The 11,267-nt window shown below is 37.5% G+C and overlaps 1 protein-coding gene across 1 annotated transcript; it reads right to left on the bottom strand.

Moving 5' to 3' along the window:
• Positions 1–831: 831 nt before the first annotated feature.
• LOC135715160 (putative nuclease HARBI1) lies at positions 832–6,039 on the bottom strand. Its single transcript, XM_065238559.1, has 4 exons — positions 5,891–6,039; positions 5,389–5,830; positions 5,190–5,334; positions 832–1,190 (listed from the first exon to the last, which is right to left on the bottom strand). Exons 1-4 carry the CDS (start codon positions 6,037–6,039, stop codon positions 832–834), a joined length of 1,095 nt encoding a protein of 364 aa, XP_065094631.1.
• Between the last annotated feature and the right edge of the window lie 5,228 nt (positions 6,040–11,267).

The following is an 11,267-nucleotide window of genomic DNA, read 5'->3' as shown; positions in this document are numbered from 1 at the left end:
AATATCCTTAACGGTCTCTAAAATTACTCTTAGGACGTTTCCAGCTTTAAGTCCAAGATGTATGTAAAATATTATTTAATGGCATCCCCTAATAAACAAATACAATAATTGAACGATATCACAAATTGTCGAACTTTTCTTCGAATGATTTGGATGATACTCCGAAGACGTCGTTAAGCAAAATAACCATACAATTTATTAGGGTCATGCTCGTACCGGTTATTATCCACAGATTCCCGGATTCTCGAATGTTGTGTTGGTTTGATGTTGATGTCGGTGTTGATCAATTAGATCTAGGGCCAGTATTTAAAATTAATCTTTGTTGTAGCTCACCATAGGGTAGGAGGGGTGTTAAAGTTCTGTCACAAATAATGTACCTTAGACCGCCGGTAATCTGACCATTTTTAATCAGAACACTTTATATTTTGAATCCTGCTAATCTGCACGCTGTGCAAATTAAATTGCTCAAAAGTCATTTGGCACATCATGGAATGGAGAAAAGCAAAATGGAACGCTCTACACTGATTGACTATTGATTGACTACACTGAAAAATAAACAAAACAAAACAGCAAATAAGGCGACCAGAAACTCGCCTTTCTGATGGTCATAGGGTTACTAGAAGTCCAAATTAAAAATGAACCTCGTTAATATGCATGAAGGATCGTTCAGACTAACGGGGGTCCATGGTATAAAGTATATAAATACGTTATTAAATGGGGGAGTTTTGATAACTCAATTTATTGTAAAAATTAATTGATCTTCGATTTAAGATAACAATTCAAATAAATGAAATAGAAAGATTCATACAATGGAGGACATAATTTCCTGTCTTATATTATCCGGTGACATGTCATGTCAATATCACCTTCAAATGTAGGATCAATGATATGATTATTATCGATAGGTTCGAAATATTCCTCAATCATTGGTACATTAAACTGAAGCCTCAAATTGTGTAAAGCACAACACACGTTAACTATCTTCGCCGCTTTCTCTGGTTTGTAATGCAACTGCCTTGCACCTAATGTGCATCGAAATACATTTTTTAATACTCCAATAGCTCTTTCAACAGTCATCCGTGCTTTTGAGTGTATTTCATTAAATTTCGCTTGACTTTCGGAGCTCTGTGTACTACTTGAAGAACGGAATGGTGTAACTAAATAGGGCTTTAAAGGATATCCGGCGTCACCTGCAAAAGATTTTGGGGGTAAGATGGGACAATATAGGTCATCTACTTGATTTATTTTTGTTTATCAACATTAATGCAAACTTAATGCTGATTTTAAAAAGAAAACCATCACAAACATCCAGTGCATTGCTCCAAAAAGTTGTTTACTGAAAGGGTTACTGATATTCACCTCGTACTATTCGAAAGCGTTTGTCATCTCCGAACGCTTTCAACGTAACGGGCTTAAAGCTTGCGTTCACGAACGAACCGAATAATGTCATTGATGAGAGCCTCTGTGAGTGACCGGTGGGTGATGACTTTTCGTGCTGTTTGTGCTGTCTTTCATTCCGGCTTGTTTTATTATTGTCTTTCTTCAATCCGTTGTAATCGGACGCGATAAGTAACGACAGTGAAGATTCTTCACCGCGAATAGTTTTAATATTCGCCGTGAATATTATTTCATAGTGTTAACGATGAGTGAAAGTGTTAAGCGTCGATCTGGAGCTTTAAAAAGAAAGATTTCTGACGCAGTGGAAGTGATCCGCGATTCGTTTAGCACAAAATATCGGTGCTTGGCGAACATAGATGCGGAACGAAGCTAACTTTAAGCGGCATTTCATCGGCTGCCACCCGGATGTGGCCCACCGGATGGAGCTTGTAAATGAGAGCAGTAGCCGGGAAGAAACCACCGCAAGGCGCCCAAGATCTAGGTCAAAAGTGCTTGTGGAAACGACCAGACATAATGTGCTTCTTGGAACTTTAAAAATGGTGACGGAACATAACCTGCCGTTAAGGTTTCCGGAATGGCAGGGTACAAAACTACTTCTTGGCCCTTTGTGGAAAGCTTGCGGCCTTACAATATCCGAGATAATGGAAGAAACTGGAAAGGATCATTCAATGCAGATCATCGTCAGGTACATTCACCAGGGTTGGCCTAGTTCGGTTGATCGTGTGCCAGATAACGTCAAAATTTACTACAATTGCCGCAACGAACTGTCTACCCAGGACGGTTTGATATTTAGGAACGACCGCCTATTAATACCGTATGTTCTCCGGAGAAAGCTTGTGGATTGCTGTCATATCAGTCACAATGGTGTGGAGGCCACACTGAAGTTAGCAAGAGCGAATTTGTTCTGGCCAGGAATGAGTTCGCAGATCAAGGATGTCGTCAAGGAATGTGCAATTTGTGCTAAATTTGCTGCATCTCAACCGAATCCACCAATGCAAAGCCGTAAGATTCCAGTGTACCCTTTCCAGATGGTTTCGATGGATGTGACTTTTGCTGATTACCATGGTCTAAAACGGAATTTTTTAGTTACAGTGGACCATTACTCGGATTTTTACGAGATCAACTTGTTAAAGGATCTGACGCCAGAATATGTGGTAGCTGCATGTAAGGAAAACTTCGCGCGTCACGGAATTCCACAACTAGTAGTGACGGACAATGGTACAATTTCGTGAATCAAAAGATTGTGAAGTTTGCCGGCGAATGGAGTTTTGATCACGTCACGTCTGCACCTCATCATCAACAAGCCAATGGGAAGTCGGAGGCTGCCGTGAATATAGCTAAGAGGTTGATGAAGAGGGCTGAAGAAAGCGGATCAGATTTTTGGTACGCTCTGTTGCATTGGTGCAATATTCCCAGCAAGATTGGATCCAGTCCAGCAGCTCGTTTGTTTTCCCGTTCAACGCGATGTGGTGTACCGACAAGTGCATCAAACTTGCAACCAAAGGTAGTGGAGAATGTCCCATCTGCAATCGAAGAAAATCGTAAGCGAAATAAGTATCACTATGACAATAACCAAGATCGTTACCTGTACTACAAACTGGATCACCGGTTTACGTTCAACTCCATCCAGAGACTTCGAAGCTTTGGACTCCTGGAACTGTTTCTGATCGATTGAACGAAAGATCCTACATGGTCAACGTGGACGGAGCCGAGTATTGTAGAAGTCTTGTCCATTTGAAGCCGCGTAAGGAAACCGCTACGCAGCACGACCGTTTATCGCCATCCAATTTTTCGAGTCAACAGACAGAATTTTCAACTTCAACCAGTGGAACCGAAAAGAAAGCACCAAATTCTCAAACGATGCCACAGACCACTGGCTGTTTTTTACTTGTGCAGTTCCAGATGCTCACGCTTCACGCTCGCTCAATGTTACTCAAAAGTGAGTAACTTCTACTCAGTTTGGTATTTTTGTACAAAATGTCAAAATCTGAGTAACATTGATTGAGCAAAGTGAGTAACTTCTCCTCTGTTTGTCTAAAAACATTGTTTACTCATTTCTGAGTAATCCTGCACAAATGTTACTCACCATGCTTATGTCAAATGCTTGTAAAAAAAGTGAAATTTTTTGTTGGTGATTAAACTTCCGATTTCCCTTTGAAGTTTTGAAAATTTATAATAAAGAGGCTGCAGAGGTAGATAAGGATTCGTTTCGTAAATTGGAAAGGTAAGAAAAATGAAATATTTGAAAATAAAAGCATCTTATTCAATCCTATCAAAAAACAATAGGTCTATCTAGGAAATGTTGATGTGGGATGTTACATCGGACGTAGTGGACAGCATAGAAATGCAGATGGAACATCAGCGTTTTCTGAAGGACATTGGGATCCCTGTGCTCACTCATATTGCCATGATAATGCCATACAACATTTTTAGACATCGCTGAAGAGCGTCGGTCACCAGCCTCGTCGTTGCATTTAGAAAAGCCTCATAAGACACCGAAAACATTGTTTTTTAAATATAAATGTACGTCTCCTCTTTTATATTTTAATAAAATTGTTTGTTCTATCGTTTTAATTTTTCATATATTATCAATATAAAATTAATTAATTACTCATTTCGAAAAACGTTCAATTTGATATGAACTGAATAACATATACTCAGATATGCTTTTTAACCGCAAATCAGAACTGAGTACAAGTTACTCTGATTTTGACAAATGCTAGCATTACTAAAAGTGAGTAACTATAGGTTTACTCACTTTAGAGTAGTTCCACTTTTACCGAAAGAGAGTAGATTTTACTCACTTTTGAGTAACATTGAAGGAGCGTGTTCATTCAGAAGCATTCGCTGCGAATATTATTCGGCTGCGAATCAAGTTGCTGTCAAATTCGCCGAATCATTTTTCGTGCAGTAAGGAACAGTTGGTGAGTGACGCTTGCTTGATTGCGAAAGGTGGTAACTCAGCGAATGACAGATCACAGTAGGAGAAGCGGAAAACAGAAAAGGCACGGGCCATTCGTTGCTCACAAGTATTAGTGCACGAAGAGAAAAGCTTTTAATGCAGCAGAATAATACCGTTGGTGAGATGTAGAAAAGGCGAAACACGATTCGTTGCGAAGATCAGCAACCCTGATTTGAAGTAAAGGCCCAAACGCCCAATAGACCTTATTGACGTTTAATCGTCTTTCTCTATCTAGCACACACGGATCAACGGACGGTTTGTTTTCCCACTAATCTGTTTCCCTCTTGCTCGCACTCGTTCTATTTAAATAGTGCAGTAGTGTGCGCCGATTAAACGTCAAAAAGCTCTATATGGGTGGAAGCGGAACGGAAACGGAAAGTTTGACAGTTTTCACAAATGACATCAAGATGGCTAACCGAAGTCGATTTGGTTCTAACTAGTTTTCAACCAAACAAGTAGGCTTACTCAGATTGGGATTTTCCGCTTCCGCTGTTATTACGCTTGGGCCTTAACTTTTTTGAAGAATGCAATATTTTATCTCTAATGGTTCACGATTTATACTTGTTTTAATAAATAATACAGGTCAGACTCGATTTGCCGATCATCAAATAATTTTTTGTCTTGGTTTTCTTGATTTTATTGCATCTGTTTGCATTGGTTATTCGTACAATCATATTTAAAATCTATATGTTTTACGTCATAATGGTAAGCTTGATGCAAACTCATGCAAAAATGAGCTTTATAAGACTTCATTTAGCACCCCGACGATCAAAAGTAAAGGTATTGACGAAACTGGCAGTTACCTTAAATTAAGTATGTGCACGCTTACCTAGAAGCCATGTATTTCGTTCACCATTTCGGTTTCTATTTTTCAACTCTTCATCCAGAGGACTCTTATTCCATATGAATGAATCGTGATTAGATCCTGGATTGTTTGAATCTACGTACCGGATTCTCAGTTTATGATCACATACCTGTTTGAAAAAGTGTGATTAACAGTATGACTTCGTAAAATATTTCTAACATACCAACATAACGTTCAAACTATGGAATCCTTTTCTATTGTAAAAAAGATGTTGAATGTTTGAAGGAGGAGCAATAATTTTTACGTGCGTGCCATCAACACATCCTATAATTCCTGGGAATCCCGTTTTCTCATAGAATGCAACTTTAATTGCGTTATTTTCAGCTTCATTGGTGGGAAAAGTAATTGTTGTAGGACAGACTTCAGATTCCAATATATTAACAATAAATGACAAAGATTTTGACATTGTCGGTTGAGCCATTCCCGCAAATAAATCGTTGCCTACTCCCTTCTGATAACTTCCTTCTGCAAAGAACCTCATTGCTGCCGATAGCTTAATAATTGGTAGCACATATGCGGATCCAACTGTACTGCCTAGCTTTCGTTCAACAATATTTAATAAATACTTGAAAAGGTCCTTGGAAATCCGAAAATATCTGATAAACCTGAAATATATACATCGAATCCTATGTACACTATATTATGGATAATTTAAGTTAACTTACGCATTGCATGGCATATCTAACGGATTGCTCATGTCTCGTAGCCTTCGACGCTCCAGGCGCACCAACGAGTGAACAGAAGAACTTTCGTTGGTAATTGCATTCTCGTCCTCGTTCTCGTCATCACTAAACCAAAATTCAAAGCAGCTCATGCTTCAAGTTTTCCAAGTTTTATGTGTCAATAACTAGGTTAATACAAATAATCGATGTTTATTTCTAAATCTATATTCCGGCCATAAAAAATCTATGAACGTCGTTGTTTAAGAAGTAAAACAAAAGGAATAGTACTGAGATCAAGGTGACTACATATAGGTGTTCTAATGTGTCAAATTCATGATTCAGTCATGTTGGATTTTTGTATGGGACAGCGACCAAGTTTGTTTACAATTTGCTCTAAAACCACACTTTTCCCATAGTGAAAAAGTCACCATGCCTGAGATGACATTTGAAATAAACAAATATAAATCAACAGTTATCTTTTATAATGGCTTATACCCCGTTCACATTACAGCATATATCACGTGATATACGCTGTCTTGCAATGAGCACTCACATCATACATACATACCGGATTTGTTTAAAATATAAATTCGAAAAAGTTCCTCTAGAATAAGGCAGGGATTTTATAATTGATACAAAATTACAAAACAATACAGAAATAATGAATGAATCAGATTGTTTTTTTCATTATCTCGAGTATAAAAATAACAAGAACATGAATGTACACTCATTTCTGGGATCTTACGACTTATTTGCTGGACACCCTTCTAGCCTCGTCTGTGTTATAGTATGTCATTCATTTAAATGAAAGTGAAATAAAAAATATGCTGTAATATGTATATTAATTTATAATTCCTGTTTACAAGCCATATTCTATTTATATCCAAACCGTAAATCTCCATTCTGTGCTTATATTACAGGTTAACGCATATTTGTCCGAGGTCTATATGAAGCTCCATATCACATGTGACAATTATGCGTTCACCGGTATTAGTAGTGTAGGCTGACACTAGATTTTTAAAGGTTTGGAAGTGTTTCTATTGACACTTTGATTATGGTGTAGAAGTTCTTTGAGCCGCTGATCCAATGGTTTCCAATCCAATACAATCTGATGGTTTCGATGCAAAAATCTAAAAAAAAAAACTTTTCAATCCACTAGCTTCAAATTGGGGATCTGTTCCACTTCTTGATAGAAACATGCACTTCTATCGATTGAACGTCGCCTTATTAAGCACCAACCACTTGATCCTACTTTACACCGTTATCGTAAATTTACGGTTTTATTGAAGATGTTTTTTTTTCGTTCATGGAAAACATCAACTTCTGGAATGTGCCGGATCAGCTGCCCTGCAGAAATTCTAGATTATTGGAGCTTCTCCACAATTTAAATAAATCGTAAACTTACCATTTATATCTACTCGTATAGTAACCGATGGATTAAACATCTTTTTAGCGGAAGTTTTCTTGTAACTTAGAGCACAATTATTAAGTTTTTGAACGAAAGGAGATTTTTTAAGTTATTTTACCTTTCGTTATTGAAATAAATGTAAACACCAAGAAACTCAGAGGGCCTGTTGTAGATCATATTTTTTAAATTTATGTTAATTACATTTTACTTAAGAAAAACAAGTAAATTTAAGCGATAAATTGTTGACAAACGAAAATAAAATTAAGTCGGTTTTAATTCTCATGCATAGAACGTTAGAAATCGTTATAATAATTAAAATTCTAAAACATAAATTCAATTTTAAATGAACGGGTATAAGACGCACGCACCCTTTGCGAAAAACAAGTTATACTCCCCCCTATTCTGCGAGTCACGTGACTCTCTCTCACCGGTGAGGTGACAATTGTCACCTCACCGGTGACAGAGAGTCACGTGACTCGCAGAATAAGGAGGACTGACAGTTCTACGGATGAACACAGAGTCGCTTGCGATTCATTTCCTCACTCACCGAGAAATGAACCTCTCACGTCACCCGAGTCGACTGTCGGAATCGAGTGAGAAGAGTCATGTGACTGCGAGGTGACAATTGTCGTCTCACCTGATTCGCCACGCAGAATAACCCTGATTAACTCGTTGTTCTTTGCACCTTCTTTGCAGCAGTGATGCAAGTCGCTACTAGTCTCCCGAAAGTCTGCCATGTTATTTCTGATGTGTTATACGATATTTCGACGTCCATTATCTTTGCATGATGATCTTCACACTACGAAAATGTCATGTAAATTTAGGTTCCCTGAGACCGACACATGTAAGCGGCCCTTTTGACATAAGAATCAGTTGAAAGAAACAAGAAAATCAATCCAATCAACCAGAACCAGGTTACAAAAACGAAACAAGCAATCCCAATCTTGATACCCTATCCAGGTTGGAGCTGAATCTAAAACGAATTCGCCAATAGTCTTGCATCTTTAAAAACTCAGCTAAGGGAGGCACCCTATCCTAAATAAGGATTGCATTTTTGACGTAGAACTACGTCTTTGTCGACTATACTGGGGTGCAAATCAAAAAATATGTGTGGTGAAGTAGTGTTAGGTTTTGAACGCTTGTAACTTTGTCATTTATAGATGAAATTAAAATCCAAATACGCCAATCGATAGGATATTACATTACGAACCTGCTGAAATAAATATTTTCCAATTTTTCTGTAATAAAACTTTTGAAAAATGTACAGATGATATTTTTATCACTGTTTTCATGAAATAAGCGTTTTTCCCAAACCCAGTCATCATAATCGAGTACCACTTGGTTGCACATTGCTCTGAAAAGATATAAATCAGCACTGCTGTCGCACTTCTGCTCAATTCAAAACAAACCAATCCCACTAAAGGTGGTCATACTTTAACAGGCCTGATAGGACTATAAACAGTAAATAATAATTAAAAATTTCAAAATAACTAAAGTTGAAAAGACGCATCTGTGTCACTTGAAAATTCATACATGTAAACCAAACAAATACAAGAAATATAGATCATTCAAACTCAAAAAGTCACTTCTGCTCATTACCGCTTCGGACGGCGTGGCGCTTGGTCCTGCAGTAAGCAGGAGCAAATCAGTGGTTAAAGGTGACTTGGGTCCCGTTCAACTAAGGGGCTGTTAATTAACTACGAGGGGGAGGGGGAGGAAGGTAGGAAGAATCCCAAAAAAATGTCTACGTAGTTAAATATCACCATCTTAGCGCCCCTCAGTGGGAATTTGTATGAGAGCGAGCTGAACATTTGTTAGTTTAGTGTCAAACAGTGGAGTTAATAATGAGAGAGAGAAGGATTAGTATTTTCCATTTAATTCCACTACTTTATTTGCTTATCCTTGACGGATACGCGTATTTCGTCTACAATGTGCAGACTTCTTCAGTGTCTTGTACTAATACAGTGAATATTCACTTCCAAAGAGATATACGTACTGTTTCAACTTGCGCCGGTGTACCTTAGCTATGATGTTTACTATCAAAACATTAAACAGGGGGAGAACCTGTATACACGCTTTTGCTCTGACTTCGAAATTCAATAGCTGAATCCTCTAATTTTCAATTAATGTTTTACTAAGCACCTTCTTATTGGAAACCAAACGTTTAATTTGAGAAAAGTCACAGTATTCTATTTTGCAATCATTCTACGAACACGCTGTAAAGTACATAATGATGATGCATGGTAATTTTATGTTAGGGTTATCCACCAAATTGGAGAACAAAGAGGTGCTTAAGCCCCGTATGATCGTTATACCCCTTCCTCTCCTACTTCGTTGACATATGAACCAACATTTTGTTCAATATTTAAAGTACCGTCTTCTGACAGGTAAAACAACTGCCTGTTGCGTTATCATAAAATGCAATCTTCACTTTCTTCTCTGCTTCAGAAACCTAACTTAAAGCTAATGATGGAGCTACTGAAAAAAATTAATGTATTTTTTGACAATTGTTTTATCCCACAACATGTATGGCGTATTTGTTTACTATACTGAGGTGCAAATCAACAAAAAATATGTGACGAAACAGTGTCAGTTCCTATTGCAGTCGATGTCGATGTCAAATTTAGTGTACATTGATCACAGCAAAATAACTTAACATTGATCAACCCAAAGTAGTTATGTAGGGGAAATTCTGTCAATTATTAACCATTACATTACATTTAAATACATTATCTCATGCGTAAGATGAACCGTGGTCTGATTATGCTAACATGAATTGTCGAGAGTTTTGAACCTGTTTCGGTTATAATAAAGATAAAGTATAATAATCAAAAATGCATGACATACATCAATTTTGCGTAATTCTACGTCATACTGCGGTCGTGTCTAGGACACAACCCTTTAATTTTTTTTTCTTTTTTCATTTGTTTCTACATATTTTTCCTACCTCCAAGATTGTCTGTACCAAATTTGAGACACCTCTGTAGAACCTCCCAGCATTCCATAAAGCGAAATTCTTTACTATTTTCATTTTTGTATAGTTGCTCCGCTTTCTCCATCTTATCCCCATCGTTCGTTCCACTCTCGTTGAGGCGAACGATGACCTTGTAGCAGTCACTAAATGTCTGAACGGCTCTGTTGACAACGCCCCAGCGTTGTCTTAATCCATTAGGTGTTCTTGCTGCAAAGGGCTCTAGTTTTTGCATCGCATTTTGGTAGACTGCTGACCAAAACAGCGTACGCCAAATTCAGCTCAATCAAACGTACTTTTAAGCTTTTCAGTATCGGAGCACTTAATTTTACATTACATGTTTGTTTACGTCTCATCCTTTATGTCAAAGATGGATTTCGTCACGTGTAAGATTAGGTTTTTCTAAGTGTAAAGCAAACAAATTTAAAAATACAGTCGCGTAGATTCCGAAAATCAATTAAAAAATACCGTAATTTTTTTTACTCCGCGTGTTAAAATCACGTTTCAGACTTAAATGAGCTAAACCCGTATAGATTCCCAAATCCATATAAGAAAGAACCGTTAAAAACCGTGTAAAAGGAGGCTTCTGTCCAGAACTACAAACTACTTTTACACGAGACGTAATCCATATTTATTTTGGTGAAACGACAATACCTGACGATAGATATGAAGAGTAACTGCAATAGAGGCTTCTGGATGTTAAGTGCACGATTAATAATTCACATTGACTGTTAATAATCAAACTGTACGAATGTCTATTAGATTTCTAATAGTTTTTTTTTTTTAATGAAGCACCCTATACAACATTCACCAGATTCTGTGTACCGTCAGATGTCGAAAATTCCTTATCGGCACTCCGCTCTTATCTTATCGCTATGAACTTCACGTTCAATTTCGGAGATGGAGGCTATATTTAATTGCTGTCAATTAACTGGTGAGAAAATTTTCCCTCAGTTCTTCATTCACTCCTCAGATCGGTCTGTTTTTGGTGGTGTAATTAG

This window comes from Ochlerotatus camptorhynchus, unplaced genomic scaffold, assembly GCF_037179485.1.
Source record: "Ochlerotatus camptorhynchus isolate MF236.1 unplaced genomic scaffold, CSIRO-AGI_Acam_v1.1 ptg000827l, whole genome shotgun sequence".
NCBI classification, from domain to species: domain Eukaryota; kingdom Metazoa; phylum Arthropoda; class Insecta; order Diptera; family Culicidae; genus Ochlerotatus; species Ochlerotatus camptorhynchus.
The sequence above is the reverse complement of the archived record's forward strand: the minus strand, read 5'-3'. Positions and strand labels throughout refer to the sequence as shown.

Excerpts from the sequence above, each read along its gene's own strand:
- LOC135715160 (XM_065238559.1), bottom strand. The coding sequence starts at position 6,039 with ATGAGCTGCTTTGAATTTTGGTTTAGTGATGACGAGAACGAGGACGAG. Across the intron at positions 5,831-5,890 it reads TTAGATATGCCATGCAATGC|GTTTATCAGATATTTTCGGA; the intron begins GTAAGTTAACTT and ends TATATATTTCAG. Across the intron at positions 5,335-5,388 it reads ATAGTTTGAACGTTATGTTG|GTATGTGATCATAAACTGAG; the intron begins GTATGTTAGAAA and ends TTTTTCAAACAG.